This window comes from Nuphar pumila, chromosome 5 (assembly GCF_984573655.1).
Source record: "Nuphar pumila chromosome 5, dmNupPumi1.hap1.1, whole genome shotgun sequence".
Classification (NCBI taxonomy): Eukaryota; Viridiplantae; Streptophyta; class Magnoliopsida; order Nymphaeales; family Nymphaeaceae; genus Nuphar; species Nuphar pumila.
The window spans coordinates 124574363-124597156 of record NC_143253.1 but is presented as its reverse complement, the minus strand read 5'-3'; the positions used below and the strand labels follow the sequence as shown (position 1 = coordinate 124597156).

General features: G+C 38.1%; 1 protein-coding gene and 1 pseudogene across 4 annotated transcripts; both read right to left on the bottom strand.

Moving 5' to 3' along the window:
- Positions 1–861: 861 nt before the first annotated feature.
- Positions 862–19962, bottom strand: LOC149838533 (PX domain-containing protein EREL1-like). Of its 4 annotated transcripts, none has more exons than XM_090006641.1 (10): positions 19510–19962; positions 18943–19068; positions 16923–17021; positions 12592–12684; positions 6916–7024; positions 5744–6468; positions 3741–3905; positions 3409–3651; positions 1797–2015; positions 862–1373 (listed from the first exon to the last, which is right to left on the bottom strand). In XM_090006641.1, the coding sequence occupies exons 1-10, from the start codon at positions 19597–19599 to the stop codon at positions 1089–1091; spliced, it is 2154 nt and encodes a 717-aa protein (XP_089862767.1). In that variant the 5' UTR covers positions 19600–19962; the 3' UTR covers positions 862–1088. The 4 variants fall into 4 exon arrangements, with proteins under 4 accessions (XP_089862767.1, XP_089862768.1, XP_089862769.1 ...); XM_090006642.1 differs by having other exon boundaries at positions 1797–2012; XM_090006643.1 differs by lacking the exon at positions 12592–12684 and having other exon boundaries at positions 19510–19960.
- Positions 19963–20890: 928 nt separating this feature from the next.
- On the bottom strand, positions 20891–22081 carry LOC149838532 (BTB/POZ domain-containing protein At2g24240 pseudogene; annotated as a pseudogene).
- Positions 22082–22794: the final 713 nt, after the last annotated feature.

Below are 22794 nucleotides of genomic sequence, written 5' to 3'. Positions count from 1 at the left end.
GGAGCTACCTTACTGTAAGAATTTTGAAATTAACAAACTTTCAAGATGCAAGTTTGCCTTTGACATATTACATAGCATGCACCTGCAAGACATGGGAGCAGGCTTTGAACTCAACAAGGCAATGCCAATAATAACTGGTTAGATCTCGCCAATCCACCCAACTTGTTGAAGATAGAGCCCAGTGAAGAATAGGTGCAATGTGATTGCACACTTTAAGTGTGCTGCTGTCCCTGATTACCTCCCATCTTTGGGATACAGCCTGTTAGCTGTGGGCCCAACAGCAGATGGTGGGTGATCAGGTGCAGGAGCACACTGAAAGTTTGCAATCACATTGCAAATGATCTCAGTTCAATTTTTCTTATTTCAATAATAAACCTGCGATAATACAGATGTGTAATATTATAAGGTACATGACTGAATCCTTCGTTGCCATCATGATGATCAGGCTCATTTCCTATCAAACCTAGATGTATTTACCAAGTCATACTTTCCCCGTGCGCTTTAGACTACTGAACGTTTTGAACATGGAACCTTTCAAGATGACCTATTCTATCATGAAAATGAATAATTTCCTGGTGCAATAAAGCCCAGAATGGGCCAAGGCTCAACAACCACAAACTGCACCCATCTTAACCAGAGGATCTAGAACTCAATTCATCAATTTCCAATAGAAGGTGAAAAAGGAAAGAAAGAGGGAATTTCCAATACATCCAGTGTAGCAAACTCTCTCTCTAATTCTGCCTACCAGTTGAAGGGAGAATGAAAAAAAAACTGCACTGCTTTTGTTCCCTGTGCATTTAAACTGCAGGAAGATGGTAAAAACATGAACAGTAGTATGACATACAACATGCTGCTTGAGAATGATCTCCGTATTGTTTTTTACTTTTATTATATACTTGATCTCATGTGTATAGAAAAGGATGATACATAGAGCCAAAATTGCTATACTCAAAACATCACAGCTTAAACAATCTCCACAAGAGGTCTGTCTCGTTGAATGAGATAACTGATGTTGGGCTTTCAAGAGTTCATCAGGCATCATGCTTTGAGAAGCAACAGTGATGGCCAACACTTTCAAGTTCAACAACTCATCTTTCAAGAAACTTGTTGAGTACAGTCTTCCTTGATGGAGCTTCATCACCATCCTCCTCCTCAGACTGCGGAGCTGCTTTAAGTGCACAACGGATTACAGAGTTCACAAGCTTCCGTAGTCTAGCATTGTCGATGAGAATATCAGCTAGCATTTTCCGTAAAGCGGTCTCATCATTGGCTGTTGAATCATCACCACTAATTTGAAAGCTGACTTGAGATTCATTACCCTGGCTTCTACTTGGAGCACCGGAACCATCATCCTCTTGGGCTAATAGCTGTGCCTGCAAAATGCGGAAATTCATAATGAAAATGTACCGAAGGAGAATCCCTAACGAGACAGCATCTTGATTCCAGTCCCTCTAATTCGAGAGAGAACTGAAATTAAAATCTGGCTGTGAAGGTGGATTGTGACAATTTGCTTCCTGCTAACTTGAACCACCAAGTTAAATAAAATAGTTGTAAGGATGTCCTCCCAACCTTCAAGAAGGTTGCGAGAAACTAAAAATGTGATACAACAATAATCAATATGCTTGCCATTTATCAGGAAGCAACTAGTGTCTAACGATTATTTCATCTTATCAGTTAGATGTTGAAATGCACAACCACCAACATGATAAATAACTATCTTCCAAAGATATCTATGGTAGAACATTTTTATGATGGCCAAAAGATGATAAGAAAGATAAGCATATACAAAGACATACTTCTGCAAGTAAGAGGCCAATTCGATTATCTGACATTGCCAAAAGATCTAGAGCATCTGAGAGTGAAGAAGAATCAACAGTGAATTTATCTTCCTCTTCTGCAAGAAAATTGACACTACATTCTTGGAGCCGGTTGCGAAGAATTTCACATTCATGCAATAACTTCACTCTAGAAGTTCTTGCATGCTCACGCCGTTGCCTCTCTCCCTGAAGCATCTTCTGTAAACATGATCCCAAGCTAATTTCAATCAATTGATATCATAAAATTTCTATGAAATAATGATCAAACAAATAGGACTGGACCTTAGAAGACATACTGTACATGCCATCTACAGAAATCTAAAACAAATCAAGATTGCAATAGGAGATAGAAACATCTCCACAACACCAAATAGTCATGCCCAATCAGTTCAAAGCCAATTTTCAAAGGAATTCTCCTACTGAGCAACCATACCAACAAAGAAAGCCACACTATCAATAAAGGGGGGGGGGGCATAGATAAAGGCCACACAGCAAGAACCATTGCATGAATTTTACATCAAAAGAAAAACTGAAGATATTATACAATTACTTTATGAAACTGTTGAGAAATCCAATCATGTGAAGTTAAATAGGAACATGAACTTCAAGTTCTAACTGCAGGAACTCAATAATAACTTTTTACCCTTAGGAAACAAGTGGAATTACATACCAGACTGAACACAAAAGCAGTTACAAGACCATTCCAAAGAAACCAGTGAAACGTGCACAGGTGACAATTTTGGGGAAGGAAACAAACACAAGTATTTTCCATTTATTTCCCCAACAATTAGGTATGCTTTTTAGAGTTCTGTAGTGTGTTCTTCATGTACTAGTTTAGCCATTTCATAAAATCATAGAGTATTTCCAAGAAGGTAGGGATGTCAACGAATAGGATTTTATCTGATATCCTACTGAATTCGATTTTATTTAGTTGCATTTATTAAGCCAAAACCATATCTAATTATAAATGGATGCAGATGTGGTTTTGATTTTTTGCTATCAAATCCAACATATATATTAATTTGACAGATATCTGAAGCTGTTTACATGTAAAAAAGCAGATCTGGTATGAGTTTTTCACCATCTGAATCCGAATCCATTTAGCCAACATCCGATTAATCGAATATGGCATTGGCCACATCTGATCCGAATCTGAACCATTTACATCCCTACAAGGTCTCTTCGACTTATATTTAGATTAGCATTTGACTCCAAGTCAATCAATTGTGAACTAGGTTTGGATTTTCTGAGAACTGGGTGGAGACTTTTTTTCTCTCGATAATAAAGCCGAGGAATTAAGGCACCCTCCTAAGTGGAGACTCCCTTGCTTAGAGCTCCCACCACGGTAGGGTCAAGTCTATTCTTTTGTGTTTCTGTGAATTTCTTTAACCATCTACAGGACCGAACTAAAAAAGATATACAGGGGTATAATCAATCAGCATTGTGCATATTAAGGCTAAGGTTTATTCCAGTTTTTGTTATTTTTAGTTCTAAGCCCCAGGATTCACTTGCCAAATCTACCTCAGAAGACCATATAGCATTTCTCTATTCTCTTCTAAAAATGCAGTTCCATGTATAAAATTTTTTGTACCTCTAGTTCAGATTTGGCTTTTAGAGACTGTTGCAGCTCTTGTCTAAGTTCCGTTTGAGATTTTCTGAGAGATTTAACCTCTTTTAACAAAATTTTTACATCTGCCTTCATTTTCATTTCCTGCTCTTCATGAACTTTTTGCAAGTTCTCGAGATGTTCTCTTGTCAAATCCAATTCATGCTGCAAAAGTTCTTTCTCAGTTGTTGCAGCCTTTTTAGTAGCCTCTGCTAGATTTTTTTCATCCTGCATAACATCAATGCAAGTATTTGGAAAACTAATAGAGAAAAATAACAATAATAAATGCTCAATGAAATGCAAGTTTTGTAGAAGACCTGCTCAGATCTAAATTTGGCTTCCATCTCCAAGGACTTTGTACGAAGCTCCTCCATGTCCCACTGCAGTTGGGTGATTCTCTCTCTCTCAACTAAAATTGCCTGTTGCAAATTTTCCTTACTCTTCTGTCTAGTGCTCTCAAGTTCAACATTTAAATCTTTGACCTGCATGAGTGGAATAAAAATAAGTGAAGAATGGATTAATATGGAAACCAAAGAAATTTTCCAATAAGAATGGCAGTCATAGAATTTGTACCAAAGAGGGCAATAAAATTTCAGTTTTAAGCTTATGCATGAAAATATGAAATAAATGCCAATTCTCTTGCTGTCTGGGTGCAGTTTTAAAAAATGGCCTGTACTATATGGCATCATTCGTGTTTAGCAACAACGTGTGAAATAAACAATCCTGGCAATGCCAACAAAGACAGGAAACCACCTTCCAGATTCTTAATGCACAAGGTTAGTAAACCCACAAAACAATAACATTTTATTAAAACAGAAATTCTGCCTAACAAGAGATCGCGGCAGAAGATCTAATACTCCTTTTCCCTTTTTCCTTTTGAGATCTCTACCTGGTGTTGTGCCCATGAACATCTTGTCCAGCATCTGGTTCATTGGCTCTGTAGCAAACTGATCAGAACACACACACATCCAAACTAGTTCTCCATATTTGGTAAATCAAATGACCCATCAAATACGCACGTGTGTGCATCTTCATGCATAAAAATCAGCTTTCAGTTCAAATTTGGGATTTGTTGACGTGTGCATGTTCTTAACCTAGCATTTTAGAACTCTTAAGCACATATTGACTGACAACCTAGTGAATAACCTTAAAACTCTAGTGACCCAGGGGATGGTCCTCTCAGTCAAGGAGTGGCTAGAATTAACTTAGTGATTGTCCATGTGAGGCCATAAAAAGTGAGAATGTTCATATATAGCAGAAATGTGCTATTTTAATTTTAATAATAACACATTGGATCGTATGGAAGGGTAGTATGTTAGATGTAGGGTACAGAAAGATGTAAGGCATTATAGTCCATAAAGAACAGTGTACATTAAAAAGCAAATTATTCCACCGACAAAAAAAAATATTGAAGCCCATGGCAGTCTAGAATCAGAGATCATCTTGTAGCAGCAATACTGTTCTCATCCTCCTCAAGAATAACATAGGAAAGATAAAAAAACTGTGGACCCTATCACAAGCAACCGTAAGCAAAAGCTTCATCATAAAATTGCCATCCTAACATTTTATGACCTACAGAAATAACTAACTCAAGTGTACTTGATAATAAAGGACTAGCAAAAGATGCTTTAAATATCATAAAATCGATCATGGCCCATATTCCTGATATCACAATAGCTCATTGATCATAAAACAGGTTTTCCCTTCTTCCTTCTAATAACAGAGAATCTAGCCCAAGGATGCTCGGTGTGGGTTTTGACTCATGTAAATAGGTAATGCCCTTCATGAAAAACAACTGAATGGCTTGATCAATGTAGTTTTCATGAAAAGCCTATCACATCTCTTCCTTGAAGCTTTTTCTGCATGAACTATTCTTCTTCACCAAGATAATCACATATTTGTCTTAGTTAAAACTCCGGCCAATTCCACACAGGCAAAACACAATCATGTAATCCTTTAAAGAAGTGAACTATAAGTAATTGACTAACAATTGGACAAATTGCACACACGTTTCTGGGATTTGATTTATCAATAAAAAAGAGGACCTTTGGAATACATTCATGCATATGTTACAATATCTTGAACTCTGAAGTTTCACTATGCTAAGTGACACAGAAACACTGAGTATACTTCCGCCTGAAAGCCAATACAATACAAGCTTTTGAAAGAGAAACACTCCAGAACAAGGTACAAAACAACAATATCTTGACAAATTGTTTCTTCTTCCAACACAAGTATGTTTTGATGACAAATAGCATCCATTAATTGCCAGAATAAAAAATAGGAAATGTTTAACAAAAAACATCATACAGACATGCACCTTAGTTGTAAGATATTCTTTTACAGATGCTTCTTGATTTAATCTAGCAATCATATCCTCCATGTCTGTTTTTGCTGATGTTAGTCTCCTTTGCAAAGTTATTAGAACCCTATTCAATTTTTGGCGCTGATCGAGGGGAAGGACAATCTGTACATCACCTAGACGCTGAAATTCGTTACCGAAAGCACTAGAGGTAGATGGAACCCCTGCGCATCCACTAAGGTCGAGAGAACCATCACCTACTAAAGAGGATGGCCCAGTATTTGAAAATTCACTGCCTCTAACTGAGCTCACATCACTTGTTACACTTTCAGAAGAAAGTTTCCGAGCATGCCCAGGAGGCTCCTCTCTTTCCGATAATAACTCCATCCTGTCCCCAAAGTAAGGCACATTATTTGGAGAATTTGCGTACGCAATATTCCTGTTTGTAACATTAAGCACCTTGCCCAACTGCATGCTTTGGCTTGGATATTCTTCTTGCCGGTCTGCAGCAGAGTCTCCCAAAAGAAGGCCATTTTCATGGCTAGAAATACTAAATTTTGCTAGTGTACCTACAGGAACAATCAAGTCTTGATCTGACAATGGATCTTCTGCTCCAGCTTCAGAACCATTGTGAGCAATTTGCCTTGGTGTTCCCAAATCAGAAGCTTCACAAGTATTGTCACTCCCATAATCTGGAGTTATTGATGGAGTCTGAGGATCAACCGATGAGCTTCCTGCAAAAACTGAAACACCTGAATACATTCAGAATTGGGAAAGAGGGGATCTGTTGAGACCTGAATTTGACCCCTAGGACAAAATCATTTTATATCAAAGTGCTTAAGCTGTATACTGCATCACATAACTAAATAAGCATCACAACATAGAAAAAGAATAATGTCCAAATACAGTAATGCATGTAATCATCACCAAAACCAAATATTCATGTAAATTAATAGTGAAATCCAAAATGAAGCATCTCTATTTATGACAACTATATATAGATAATAGACATAGGCAGTCCAATGAAAATCATATCTGCAAAATGACAAGTGATATGCCACAGTTACTGCTCCTATCAGATGCTTGACGAATACAAGAGGCTTAGACTCCCAAAAAACAAGCATGGACTGTGAAGCAGTGGCATGAGGATCTCTTTAGATAGGAATCAACCGATAGCAAAAGCTACCTACATGACCTAGCTGCACCTTCCAGATCAAGAAAAGATGCCACTGGAACACTTCTAGACAAATCAATGTCAGATAGTAGCTTTCCCATCCATTCCTCCAGAGCAGATCTCCTCTGAAAAATGAAAGGCAAATAAGGAACAGAAATTAGAAAAACAATCAACAATTAATTTAAGGCCAGCAAGGCTTTATTAAATTTTGCCAGTTTCTTCAAAAGCAGATAATAAAGAGTACATCTCATAGGTTAAGAAGCGTCAAAAGAAAAAAAAACTGAAGCATCAAATGATCAAATTGGAGCGGAAGAATTCTGCCACGCCCAATGTGCACTTGGGAAAAGCTAGCTGAAGCCATTTTTATCGCATCAAGTATAGCACAATACGATGCAACTTAGCATCATCTCTACAACAATCATATCAAGTCGCCCAATTGTTAAATTACATTGCCAAAGTTAAAATACCAAAAGAGCAAACAAAAAGGTAGACAGTAGATACCAGTTACATTATTTTTTAGCCTCCATGCCTTTCCAGACCCTTCTTCTCTCATATACCTTTATTATGAAGACACCTCATTTTTCTGTTAACCTTATGCAAGATGACTTGCATATAAAAAACCATCTAAATTTCTATTTTTGGTCAAAGAGTAATGATACTTTGACCATGAACAGAACCAAAAAACCATCCTCTCACTGGGTCATGCTCCATTTGTACAAAATCATACTATGAGATTGTAATGAAGTCAATCCTTAAGAAAGAGAAGCAGAAAGCCACGTATGGGAAAGTGCACACATGCACTAAGGCACTCACAAAGCCACTAAGGCACAGACACAATGATTTTTTTTATTAATATGGAAAATGCATCAAAATAATGCATAAGATATATACAAGTGAGGCCAAAAACTAGCCATTAGACTAGTCCCAACGGCTAGTCAGTCCTCACTAAAAGAAAATAAAAAATGTTTATTACAAAAGGCAAAAAGAAATATGAAAATTACATACATATACTAGATACATGCTATTATATACATGTATATATAATATGCATATATTCAATATATATGTATATATATATTTAACAGAGATAACAAAAGATGGTGGAAGGAGATTTTGGAGAGGAAACCCTATGTTACATGGATACGGATCTGAGAGAAGGGAGACGATGAGGATACACTTGGTACAATATGATAATTTCCAAAAATTAGGACAATGGGACACAGACATACACACACACATAGATGTATGCATGAATGTATGTACAAAGAACTAAAAGATCATAAAAGAAAATAGACAAAGTTAATGACACTATTGATTGTGTTTGAAACTGGTTTAACAGTGTCCATGAGTGTCGTGTTGTGTACATGAAGTGTCAGGTGTCACGTCGTGTCAACAAGGGATACACATGCTAAGTGAATCATTCCTGTGACAGCCGGATCAACTTCAGCTTGGTTAAAAATATAACCTAATTATATGATATGCAAAAATTTCTAATAAAACAACAGCATCATTCTGTAACAAGATGAATAAGTGCACTATTCTATAAAGTGCCACATACAGTATCTTCCTTCTTCATCATTCTTTGTCAACTGAAACCATGTTATCTACACCTTTTATTTGCTAAAATTTCAAAGATATCACCACATCTTCCTTTGACAGAGTCAGCAACTTTCTTAAAATAATGACATACAGATTCACCTATCATGAATTTTATGAGGATGCCAAATAGCCAATCTCATTGAAGCATAGGCATGACAAGCTCCAAAAACTGGGGGCAGCTCCTGGAGACGCTGTTCATTGACATGATCTTGAAGGTGACTCTTCTCAAAGACTGAGCAAGCAATGCCTAAAATAGCATGGGTTAGAGGTGGCTCTCGTAATCTCAACTCATTTTACAAGGTTAGATCATAGTTAAGTAGTCGCTAGCACTTCAATCAACTTATTTAGTAATCATCATTTTTTTTTTGGAGATGAAATCAGTGAGAAAGATCAGTCTTAGACTCTTAGCAAATACCATGGACAAGAAGTCCCACACATCCTTCACAAATAGATACTTCAACATTGATCATAAATAAAGAGGGTAGCTAAGCTTCCAAACAGCATAGTGGCTAGCAACTAGTAGGTAGGTACATGTTAGAAGATCTTGTGATGTATGGTAGCACAATTTCAACTTATAGCCCATGACACATTACGGTAAAGTGGGGACAAGTCATGACCTAAAGTAGATAGTTCACTAATTAACTAACTATATATATATGTATATAATATACATATAAATATATATACATGTATGTATGGTATATAAGTATCTATGTATATCAAATTTTCCATTCCTTTATTTTCTTGTCATGTTTTTCAGAATGTTTTAAGCTGGCCGCTTGCTCTTTTTCTCCAGTTGAAGAATGGATCATGTCCCATTTTCTTTACCACAAACACCTTCCGCATAAAATGGTTTGACACCAGATGACTCCCAGCACAGAAAATTTGTGGAGTTCAATTTGATAGTAATGTGGATTTTTTTTCTAAATCTTCACCTTTACCCAATAACAATATCCACATAAAGGTCTCAGCACCATAAACAAGGAAAAAAATGCAGATACTCCTGAAAAGTAACAAAGTATAAAAGTCTTTCTAGACCACTACTAAATGTCGCGAAAGAAGATGCTTGAAAATGAAAAACCAAAAGACAGTGCAAGGCAGAATTTAATGTCATTGAGAACACATTAAGCAAACAAAATGAATACAAAGTGCTGCAGTAATTTGATGGAAGATCAAAGAAGGCTGGCTAACAGAAGATCAAACCAAAAAAATCCAAACAAAACCCTAAAAAAACAGCTTAATAGCATTTTTACAGCGAATCATGAACCAAAAAGGAAAAAATAAGGTTCTTTTCCAAAATACCTCTAAACCTCTCAGCAAATTACGAGATGCCTTGAAGTACTAGAACAAAAAAAAGAAAAAAATAAATCCAAGAAATTTTCAAAGATAAGTATGAAATGGTTCTAAACGATGTGTTCCTGAAAAGCTATGTCACATGGGTGCAGGTACGGGTGCGAAGCAATTTCAAAAACTTTGGACACGGGGACACGGCTATATATAAATATATAACAATAATAAGATTGTAAATTTTAAAGCAAAAATAAAAAAGTAATTCTATTGAAGTAACAACACAAACTTACCAAAATAAATGGACAAAAATAGACTCAGTCAAAGTTGACCGAGTCCGACACTTAGTTGACCGTGTCCACCCCGTGTCCGAAGCTGCACCCGTGTCCACACCCGTGTTGGGTACGGGTGATGCGGGTGCGTCGACCTTTTAGCCAAGTCCGTGTGACATAGCTGAAAAGGAATTTTATTCACTGAAAAATGTTTTGTATGAATGTTATGAAAATCATGTTGTATCATATGATGTGATATGATTTACCATAGCACTGTACCATATCTATTGTATCAAGATATGTACAACACATCATAAAAATCATAAAACATGGTTATCAGACTGCATCAATATGTATCAAAAAATATTACATGATATAGGCTGTATCATATTGTATCGCACCACAGCTCATATAAGTCAATATCATACAAACAGCTCATATGAGTAGATAACTCATTGGAACTTAGAGTTTCCTGATGATTCTTTTCTCACTTTTTTTGCCAGATTTTTTAAATGACATTAAAACCTCATTTTCATAGTCAAAAGACTCAAAACCTTAAAGGTCCCTTTATTTCCCACTATAGGGTTTTTGTAAACCTCAAAAATTGAAGCTTCTTCTCCCATTCTAAGTTTTTCAACTCAAAGATTAGAAGTTCTAGTGATTTCTCTGAGCCTAACCATATGTCCTCAAATGAACCAGATATCAGACTTCTAAAAGGCCCAGTTCAAGGCGGTACTAGTTGGTTGGATAAAGACCTCAAAAAAGTTTCTTGAGAAAAATAGAAAAATTATATTTAAATACAAAAACTAATAAAACATGTAATAACATGAAATTAAACAATATAGAAGACAAAAATGCATGAAAAATATATATATTATAAAATTATGTATACATTTATATCTGAAATCTATACATATATGATTAATCTATACAGACAAACAAACATATTGAATTATAAAAATACGCACACAGTCGGAGTAAATCTGAAGAAATCACAATAAAACAGAACATGGAATGAGGTTTGAGGAGGAGTGGGGTTGTGGCAGGGGTAACTTTAAAGTCAAGATGAAAGAAAGGAGGGTGAAAAAAATTGTCCTAGTTGCTAGGGATGACCAGTTGGGGAACTAGGAGACCTAGTCTATGTGGTGCAACTAGCCTGACCAAGCGCCAAGCCGGCAGCCTAGTCACATGTATGACAACTAAGGTCTACCCATTAGGTGGCCAGTCATGTATGAGGCTGGATTAACTGAATTAACGGAGGAACAAGTGAAATGAGTGAGGTAAGAGGCCAACTCCACACTGAAGCCTTCAAATCAAAATTGATTACTTACTTTTAAGTTTTTTATGATCTTCTAATTTATTTCCTTTCTTTTCTAGTTTGAGTGATAAACTACAAACCTACAAAGAAAGATATGAATCCCTTCACTTACCATGCATTTACATGATAAGCCACTTCATATTTAGTTTAGAAGCTAATGTACCAAATGCAATTTCAGGTTTGTCTGTTCTCACACAAGGAGACAACTATGTTCACAACTTCACATAAACAAAAGTATACATATATACAGAAGCACATGCATTAAAGAATGTCCCAGTCTCGATTTAATGAATTTGCAAAAACCATGTGAGATGTACCGGATCACTTTCTCACATTCATCCAGTTAAGACTCCAGTTGTCAGTACATGTACTGAGATAGCTAGTGCAACTGCATCAGCAATAGCTATATCTGAAGAATGTTACGATCATAATATTCTCAAGTCAACACGGTTTATATGGATCCCATAAAAAATGTCATTTATGAAGAACATTCTGTCAGGAATATGGTAAAAAAGGCAAATCTCATCTCAAGTATCTACTTCTACACCTCTCTTTGTGCCTCTAGAAGCAATAATATGGCCTAAGCAGATCCAGATGGCCAGTTTGAGTATGCTAGTTCTACTTCATTAAAGATTTCCAAGAATCTACAACTTCGCTACTTTGACTCCATATAGCACTACAGCCAAGCTATTTGTTTGCTTCATATAGACGATGGCACATTTTTGTTGTTAAGAGTAGATAGCAGATGCTGTCATTTTTCATGATTGCTTGTTCTACATATGTGTAGACATTATCTCAAAATCAACAATCAAGGAAACAGAGCTATTTAACAACTGTTTATTTCCCTATAGATTATATCGTCTTGCTGCTGGACCGTTTTCCAACAAATCCCTCTTTCAGCCATTCAACTGTGAGAAGGTTTTTTTTATCTAAGCATTCATATAAACAGATTTTAAATTTCATGGAGAATTTAGCAATCATAAGGAAATTCTTGACGATAAAAAATGAACATTATGCTTCAGCATATATTCAACAATTAAACAATCTTGTCCACAATAAAAAGTTATTGCATGTTCTACAGCTAAGCAACACTATTTGATGTTATCTTAATAAAGAGATACATAAGCAAAAAGATAAATTACTTCACACAAAGAACATATCAAGATAGGAGGAATTGCAGGGAATAGGGAAGAATTTAAAACAGCGATGACTTTGCCTGTTCCAGCTGCACTCGATTGGAATTAACCCTCAGAAAAGAATGCTTTGGTGGAGGTGAGGGAACATTCTTCCTAGGAAACACCCGCTTAAGCTGCAAAGAACAATCAAACACTAAATCAATACGTATAGATCCATTTATAGTTTTTTTTATCCTCTTTCAGTTTGGAAGGGCCATCCACCAAGGTAAAGTCTTCCATTGTCCACTATCAGTGCTTAAACTAATAAGGATCTTTCTGAAAGGGCATACTTTTTGGCTAGCCTTTTTCCATTATATGATGCATAAAAAGTTATGCACACTTGCTTAAAAGGTGTCTATTACGTCGATAGCAATAGTAAATGATGAGAGAGAGAGAGGATCTTGTTGAAAAAAATGGATGTTTTTCTACAAGAAAAACACATAATAAGAAAGAAAAGGCTTGAGAAAGATCAAAATAGTTTCAAACATAGCTAGTGGTTGGAGAATAACCCTACCCATAGTTACTGGAAGCACCCTAGGGGCTGGGGGGAGGGTGAAATGCCATTCTGAAGTAGGAAGTGAGGGGGAAACTATGGAAAACGTGCTTCTCACTCGCTTCTCTTTTGTTTCCCACTGTCTTCCTCCTCATTTTCCCCTTGTTTTTTTTCATGTTAATATTTCATTTTTTCGCTTCCCTTTCACTTACCACTCGTTTCCCCTTCATTTCCTTCACATTTCCATTTTCGCTTCTCACACACTTCCACAATCACTTCCAAAATGAATTCCACTTCACACTACTTTTACACACTCACTTCCCTGCTTTCGCTTCACATATCGCTTCCCGTAACTATGACCCTACAAACTAAAAGCCACAATTAAAGAAACTGAGTTTCTTGCAAGAAGCTTAGCCTTGGCTGGGCTAAATCTTGACTTGGGATGCCAAGCTAAAGCTCAGTGGTAAGCATATTTACTTAAATGAGATAGAGCTCAAGCCCATGTGTAAGCTCATTAAGAGTTCAATAATCTTGTTTAACAAGATTAGCATTCTTTATACATATATTACGAAATGAGTCAGTACTGTTAAAAAATTGTTAGCACAAATTAAACTAATGTTTCAACAACTACAATGTTGTGTTTGGCACTTAGCAGTGAGATGCGATGGGTTCAAAACCCAATAGAGATGTGCATCAGGTTAGGTGACCAGTTTTCAGGTCTTTGTTCGGCCTAAAATGTTTTTAGGCCTGGCTTAGTAGGCTAGGTTTGCCCAGCTTGTTATGGGCCAGGCAGGATCTGGCCAGCCTGTTGCCCACCTTTCATTGGGGTGAGCGGCCTGCAGGCCATGAGCAACCCAACTCGAGTAAGCTGAAACCAGGCCCAGGCCCAGCTTCTCCCTTTGGCAAGCCAGGTCTGACCAATTGACCAAACATTTTATGGTCAGGCAGACCCGTCGCCCACTGCCCACTGCCCACCGCTAAATATTGCTCTCTCTCTCTCTCTCTCTCTCTCTCTCTCTCTCTCTCTCTCTCTCTCCAGGCCACTGACCAGTGACCATCCATTTCATAGTCGGGCAGGCTCATTGCCCACCACTAAATACTGCACACTCTCTCTCTCTCTCTCTCTCTCTTATAAAGTGACTTAAGAAAAAAAGGAACTATTTTATTAAGTGTTGAAGCTGGAGCCGAAGCCTGGTATGGAAGGTACTAACCCATGTTTGGGCTTATGCCCAAATCGTTTTCAGCCTAATGCTGGTAATGCGCCCACAAAAGTAAGTTCCATGAATTCTCTGATTAATATAGTGAATATTTCATGGATTAACTTAGATGGATGAGATTTTCACAGTTAATTTAGTGATATACAAATTTTACGTTCAGTGATTTTGATGATTAAGTAGTTTTTTTTTAATGAATTATGGACATTAATAGACCTTACTACGGGTATCACTAAATCGAGTATACCCGACCAAACCCGATGTCCCGAACCGATTATACTTGACATGAACCGATATTAGTGGACCTGTGGGTTTGGGTCGGATAGACCCGTAGTGAAAATGGGTTGGGTCTTGGGTATTGTAAACGAAGATCCGAACCCGAAAGGACATGACCCAATTATGTACCTGGACCCAAATGGTTCTCCATATTTTAAGTCCGAAATGAACTGATTATGTATCCACACCCGCTTTGTACCCGAACCGATTATACACCGGAACCCAATCCAACCCAACCTGACACGACTATGTACTTGAACTGACCCGAACCTGAACCCACTTTATACTTGATCCATCTGAAAGTTTCTAATTGGTAAATATTAAATTAAACATTTAAAGATGTTGATAAATTTAGAATTGATATGCATTGCATTTTAGCAATGTTATGAAGGGCGCACCTCGAGGCAAGGCACGGCCTTTGGTGCCTCGAGGCGCCCTAATGAAGGGAAAGGCACCATGAGGCATGCACCTCATTCTTTCCCTCTTTTTAAAAGAAAAAGAGGGAGACTCGAGAGGGCACTCTCTCTCTCCTCTACTGGTACGTACCCCCTCTCTCTCTCTCTCCTTTGTCTCTTCTTCTTTTGTTTTTCTCCTTCTTCTATTCTTCTCCTCCTCCTTCCTCTGTCGATATTCTTCTTCTTTTCTTCCTCAATCGATCTTCTTCTTCCCCTTCTTTTTGTTCTTCTGATATTCTTTTTCTTCAAAAAATTGCTTTTTTTATACAATTAATTAATATTACTTTTTTCTATTAAAAAATTGAACAATTAATTAATTAATTAATCAATTTTTTAATATTTTTTGTGAAGCTTACACCTTACGCCTCACTTCATGAGCGGGTCTTACGCCTCAATGCTATTCACAACATTGCATTTTAGTAATCTAAACTTTAATTCATTTTCGCATATACTTTGTATTGTCCTTTTGTCATGGAAATTGTCAGATTGAAATAAATCCCAAAATAATACTCGAACACTCGTTGAATTTGATACATTTTGAATATGATATACCATTGGTTTTTTTGTTTCAACTTAAAATGTCTAGTTGGCATGGATATATTTTTTTTATATTCAGATTTTGACATGATTTAGAATAGTTATTAAGCTTCTATTTTGCTAGCATATAATCTTGTTAATAAGCAACTGATTCCATTAAAAATTTACATATTTTTATTGGTGGGTAATTAGGTCCAGAACACCGATCATATTAAGACCCGAGCTGAAACCCGAACCCGTTAAGAACCGAACCTGTTAACCTATATGGGTCTACTTTTTTCAGCCATAACCAGACCCGAATCAGAACGGGTCTACTAAAGACCCAACCAGGTTATAGTTGACCCGATGCATACCCAAATCCGTTAACCCATATGGGTCCACAGTTTTTAGTTGTACCCGAACCCAAATTAGATTGGGTTGGGCTTGGATCTTACTTTTAGACTCGTTTCAGAATTGGGTATAATAAGACCTGACCTGGTTACAACCCTAGACGTTACCATAATTGTATCAATTTTGAATGACAATTTTTTTTTTAACTTTTTACATTGAAATAATTCATTCCAAAGCATGTTTCTTACAGTGAGTGTCTGACTGAGTGTGTATGTCTCAATATAGTTGAGATTCAATCTGGGGACGTTTTGGCTCATCATTATCATCCCTACCCCTGTCTATATGTGCATGCTTGCATGCATAAATGCATGTGCGTGAGTGCATTCCTTATGCCACTGGAAAAGGTTTTAGAAAAATGTGGATCAAGGACTTTGTTCAAAAGGAATGAAAGAGAAGTGCACATAGAAAATTCAGTGTATCCTACTAATATGAATTCAAGGCAGCATTAATGAGCACCCGCTTCAAGTCATGAAGACTAACCGATACTTGGGGTAAACAGCTTCCACTGCTTATGTTTAGCTCCACTTTACTCTCGTACGTTAGGAGCATTTTCAAGTCCTTTCCTCGCTGATCTCTAGTGAACCTCTCAGTAGCATTCGCATCTGTGGGCTTCGTGCATTCCTTAGCTGCGTTAGAGAATTTTGTTTCGGTAGAAGTTCTTGTTGTGAATCATTACAAGTCGTATATAGTCTTTTTTCAATGCTTTCAAGCAGTGGCTACTACTATGAGTAACAACTCTATTGTTCTAGTCCCTTTGGACTTTAAACAAGGGATTGTTATCCTCCAATGATGAGATGGGAAATGAGAACTATTAGCCCCACACGGGGTTTGTGAATAAGTAATTATCTGATAATCAGCAAGGAATAATGCAGTTTTCCCTCATTCTACATGGTTGTGCAAATTGCTTGATTTGTATATTCAGAAATAATTGATCTTACATTTATTTTTGTCTTGAATTCTTGATACCAAAAAAAGCAATAAAAAAATGACATAGACAGACCACTTACTGTAGTGAATAAATTTAAGAAGTCACTGAACCTTCTAAGTATTGTTCGAACAGAAGTAACTCCCTCAGGTGATTGAATACCAACTTGAACCCTGTAAAACTGTTTCATTCAGGATGTTAAAACAACAAGTATGAAGTATATGAAGTGGAATTTCCACAAAACCAACAATTACCTTATACATACAAACATGTCAAATCAAGTTGAAAAATTCGAATTTGAGACAAGGAAAACAAGTTTTCTACTATCCCTGCTTCTTTCCGCATACAATAAAAGAAAACAACCAGAATCTTAACAAAATACAAGTTTTGATTTCTGAAAATGTGAATCTATTCACAATTACTTGTCATCTATGCCACATGGGTGCGGGTACGGAGCGTACGGCAGAACAATATATATATATATATATATATATATATATATATATATATATATATATATATATATATATATATATATATATATATATATATATATATATATATATATATATATATATATATATATATCGAGAGAGAGAGAGAGAGAGATGAACATATTAGGCCCCATTTCTCGTTCTGCCCCATAGGTTATAAGTGTTTTATGATAGATCTGAATCGTTAGATGTGTTTAGCACAATCGATTTAGTGGGAATCGACTCTTGGATCATGTTTTTTCAACGAAAAACATGTTTTTGTGAGCCGGGAAAAACTGGTACCTTCATAGCGATTGATTTTGGATCACCGGAAAAACCTGTATACAGGTCATTTTCCAGCGATCCAAAAGCCGGTTCCCACTAAACAAAACCTATAGATCACATCTATGGTGTTAGACGTGGAAAAAAAAACTTAAAACTACGATTTTTGAAGGGGCCTAACGAGACCTAACGAAAAAGGGGGCCTAAGGAATGCATTACTCATATATATATCATGAAAGAAGAGAATATGTCATTTTAAATATATGAAAAGGTAAAATGAATATTTTTAAAAATAAAAAATGAAGGATGTTTGATATTTTTCATTCTCCTTTTATTATAAAATGTTTTATGCATATATAATGTTTTTTAATAAAAGAAAGAATATATCATTTTAAATAAAAGAAAAATAAATGAAATTTTAAAAAAAAGACGGTTGAGATTTTTTTTTACCCTTAAATTATAAAACGGGAAGGGGGTACATCATAACCCCCATCCCCACCGTCTCTCTCTCTCCTCCTCCTCCTCCTCGTCTTTTCCTTCCTCTTTCTCCACCACTCCTCCTCCTGCTGACAAGGGTGAGAAGGGGGAGGGTTTGGACAGGAAAAAAAAAGAAAAAAGACTTGGGGTTTCCGGTTGGATCTTAGTTGGAACCAACCCAACCCACAAGCCCAACACGTACCCGTGCCGCACCCGGTACCCATACCCGTGTCGGTCCGTGACGACATGGGTACGTGGGTTGTTTTGTCATGTCTACGTGTCATAGGTTGTCAAATTGTAAACAACCTATCCGATTAGAGCAGGGTAACAAGATACACGATGTGAACTGCCAAATCTGGATATCACAGGAATGTTGAACTATCAAAATAACACCCATTTAATTACGATAAAACATAAAGATGAAATTTGGTTCCAGTTAGCAAACTTTTAAATTCATGGACTCCAACCAATCAGAGATGAACCCAACCATGGTCATTGGTGTCACTGCCACAGTGAGATTACAAGCACAATCTAATTATTTAACATAGTGCTCCTCCTACAGAACTTGATACAAGCATTGTACTACATTGCCTACTTGAAATAGAAGCTCACATATTCAATGGCCTTCAAAATAAACTACACTAATATTCATTGCCCAAAAAGTACTTTAAAAAGCACATTCAGATGGAAGAAGTACAAATTGACTTGCGGCTAAAATCAGTTGAACAGCATGATTTCAACTGGCACTATTTAGAAATCAAAAGAGTGAATAACACAGAATGATAGTGGTTAGGTAGTTGGTGTATGATACCAACTTCAGGTTAAATCAATAACAATCTACTCACAGGTACTCTGAAAACGAATACTCACCACAATGGGATTAACCAAGCTTCCATCAAAAGCTTTTGAATCAGGTGACGACATCCAAGAAGGTATGGTTACACAATAACTCCAGCCTGTACGATGATCATGCGGCCAAACAGTGTCTCGTCCGTCCTACAAAACAAAAAACGGAAGTCTTGGAAAAAACAAAACATGAAACTTATGAATTCAGACGACGAAACAAAGAATGTGTTAGACAATCAATAATCACACAAACGGAACCGACGGACAACAGAAGTCCGTAGCTTTATCAGATAAGAAGCACCAGAATGCAGAAAAAGAACATACTACAGACCAAAATTTAGCTCATCATTCATCAAACGTGCAATCAGAGTCGATGATAATCACTGTTGTATCAACTCCAAAATCATAATTAAGAACTCGGCACCGAATCTCACTATGATCGAATAAACTTGCTGATCAAAATCAACCCTTTCCACGCCAAAAGATTGCAGAATTAAATCCATTAATGGGATCACACGAATTCGAAGCACGACAAACTGCCATCAAAAGCAAGAAATTTGCAACCGAAAAGAGGGGAATTTCGAAACGTACCCATCTTTTGGGGGGTGGGCTCCAATCCACGCCGAGGGGCAAAGGCGAGGTACCATCGTGGCGATGCTTCGGGGGACTTCCTTTGAGCATCTTCGCCCTCAAGAAAAACCCCGACTTGCCCTAAGGAAATCTACCCAGAAGCATAAAGAAAGCACCCAAAAACCCCAAAATTCGAGCAACGATCCTCATGAGGAACGACGATCGGGCCGAGATTTTGGTTGGGAATCAAGCATCTATCTCAGGGACGGGAAAAAGGAAAAAGAAAAAGAAAAAAGAAAAGTGGGTCTTCCGCCGATCGATCAATAAGAGATGGATCGAACGGAAATAGCATCAGGATTTCAGAAGTAGGAAGGGTGACACACACTCTCTCTAGACTTTCTCTCTCTTCCTCGTGCAGAAGATGGGTTGCTGGATCTCAGAGCTCAGAGGCCGACCCTCTCTCTCCTCCACCTAACTGTCTTTCCTGCTTTCCTACGCATCTTCAACTCCCTTCGTGTTGGGTCCGCGTCATGGTGGATCCGAATTCGAGTCCGATTAATGTGGAATATATCCAAATCCGGACCCGGAACCAAATGGAAACCGATGTAGCAGAGTTGAAGTATGACCCGAACTTGACATGTTCATACCGAATCCAAAAAAGGAGTTAAAACGAGGGTTACGTTAAAATGTGAAAACGTGAGAGATTCTATCCTGATCGATCCAAATGCAGATCTGGCTAAAAATGTTGATTCTAATTCCAGTCCCAATCCTGAAAAGTCCCTTCATGTAAGTATGAATCCTGCTCGGCTGCCGTTTTAAGATCCAAATCAATGTTGGCCCATACTAATCGTATGGACAATGTTATCAGTATCGGCATGTTTCGGATACGCATATCAGCAGAATTTTCATACGCTGCAGGCCTGAATAGGCTATTTTTTAATAAATGTAAAAATACCAAAAAATATATTTTAATATTATTTTAAATTTATTTTAATGGTTTTAACACGTCACGTTTTGATTAACACATTTTTTTCGTCGCCAATTTGCGACGGATTAATGAGAGAAAACTATTTGTTGCTAACGTTTGAAATATTTGCAAAATTAGCGACAAAAATATTTCTGTCGCTAAAGCCGTCGCTAATTAGCGAGGGATTAACGACAACATTTTTTCGTCGCCAAAACACTACAAAAATGCTAATTAGCGACGAAATTAGTGAGAGAATTTTTCCGTCGCTAATTAGCGACGGATTTAGCGACGGGAAAATTCCCTCGCTAATTTCGTCGCTAATTTTCGTCCCACCTTAGGCGCGAAAATTTCCCTCCTCCCATTCAAAAATTTTCCTCCCTTTGTTTTTCCCTCCCCCCCCCGTTCGATTTAAACCATCCCCACTTGAGGCGCTTCTCAGGACGCCAGAAGCCCCGCCCTTCCTCTGACGACGCGCACAAAGAGTCAATCCCCACCTATGGAGAAGTAGCAGATGGAGCCGTCGTGGCTTCGCCGGAGCCGAGACGTCAAGATCCAATCCGACCCACAAAACACAGAGATGCTGTTGTTGGTGGAGGAGAAGAGCTGGCCTCCGTGGGCGGCCAGCTTGGGGTAGCACCTCTCGTCGGCGTTGCCCACCTTGAGCAGCCTGCTCCTCGTGCTCAGAGCCGGACCTGTAAAGAGGCCAATGAGGCTTGGGCCTCAGGGCCCCTAGGCCCCAAAAAAAATTAGGGGCCCATTTTTAAGGCCAATGAGTATTGTTTAGGTACTTTATATAAATATTTTATATATATTTATTTAATATAATATAAATATTTGAAATATTATATTTATTTAATGTGAATGCAAATTTTATTGTTATTTTGATTCTTTAAAAAAAATTCGGAGGCGCTGCCCCCGAACTCCTACCATTAATAGGGGGCCCATTTTTTCCCTCCGCCTCAGGCCCCATAAAACACAGGTACGACACTGCTCGTGCTCCACCTCACGCTACCGAGATTGCTCCTCAGATCCATGAACCCCAGATCGTCGTACTAGTTCACGATGCAGACAGAATTGTCGTCCTCCATGACGATGGCCTCGAGCATGAGCTTCTCGTCGACCGTCACCGATGCCCCGACGTCCGACCAGGACCAGACGACCCTGTTCTCCCTGAAATCCAGCATGGTGATGTAGCAATTCTACGTCCTCGGGTAGAGAGTGGCGACGAAGAGGAGGCTGCTGTTGGGCAGCCACTGGAGCCTGCCGAAGTCACCGATGGACCAGCCAGGGGTCTCGTAGTAGAAATATGATTGCTTCCCGGTGTGGCCGTCCCACACCTCTATGCCGTACTCGTTGCTCCTCCCCCTGCAGCTCGCGAAGATCCGCGCGGAGTTGCAGCTGAAGCTGAGCGCTCCCGCCGTGAAGCTCTTCGGCTGGTTCTCGTGGTAAACCTGGAACTTGAAGAGGAGCTCCCCCCGTCAACCCTGGCAACCCTGCCTGTCTTGACCGCTCCTCCCGACGGTGCCCCTCGTCGGTCTCCACCGCCCATCCCGCCTGTCCCTCGCCGGATCCCGTCTCCACTACGACCCCTTCTCCCACCGTGACTGGCTCACTGCGGAAGAGCATCCCGATGCCGGAACGCGCCGGTTCTGTGCAAAAAAAATTGCTCCTTGCCGGAGAACGCGACGACAACAAGCAAAATTTTTTTTATTTTTTTTTTAAATTTAATGATGGATTAGCGATGGATATTATCCATCGCTAATTTAAAATAGCGAAGGACTCGTGATGGATAATATCCATCGTTAATCCGTCGCAAATTAGCAATGAAATTAGCGGCGAATAAGTTCTAGCACTACTTAGCGGCAAAAAACCCGCGATGAAAGTTATCCGTCGCTAAAGAGTTTAGCGACGAATTTAGGTCGTCGCTAATCCATAGGTTTCTTGTAGTGTGATGATATTGTTTTGATTGATGAGTCTAGAGCTGGGGTTAATGCTAAGTTAGAATTATGGAGACAGACATTAAAAGCAAGAGGTTTTAAGTTGAGTAAGAGTAAGACAGAATACATGGAATGTCGGTTTAGTAAGCAACGAAGTAGTGATGGGAGTGTAGTAAAGCTTGGTGAGCAAAAAATACTGGTGGATGATTGTTTCAAATATTTGGGATCTATCATTCAAAAGTATGGAGAAATTGATGGAGATGTAAATCATAGGATAAAGGTTGGGTGGATGAAATGGAAAAGTGCAACTGGAGTGTTGTGCGATCGTAGAATGTCATTGCGGTTGAAGGGAAAGTTTTATAGGACAACTATTAGGCCCGCTTTACTATATGGTACGGAATG

What these genes read in the sequence shown, in the direction of transcription:
- LOC149838533 (XM_090006641.1), bottom strand. Translation starts at nt 19,599, where the DNA reads ATGCTCAAAGGAAGTCCCCCGAAGCATCGCCACGATGGTACCTCGCCT. An exon ending in TCTTAAATTTATTCACTACA is followed by an intron (nt 12,685 to 16,922) that starts GTAAGTGGTCTG and finishes TGTTCTTTGCAG; the next exon opens with CTTAAGCGGGTGTTTCCTAG. An exon ending in GGAAGGTGCAGCTAGGTCAT is followed by an intron (nt 6,469 to 6,915) that starts GTAGGTAGCTTT and finishes CAGGTGTTTCAG; the next exon opens with TTTTTGCAGGAAGCTCATCG.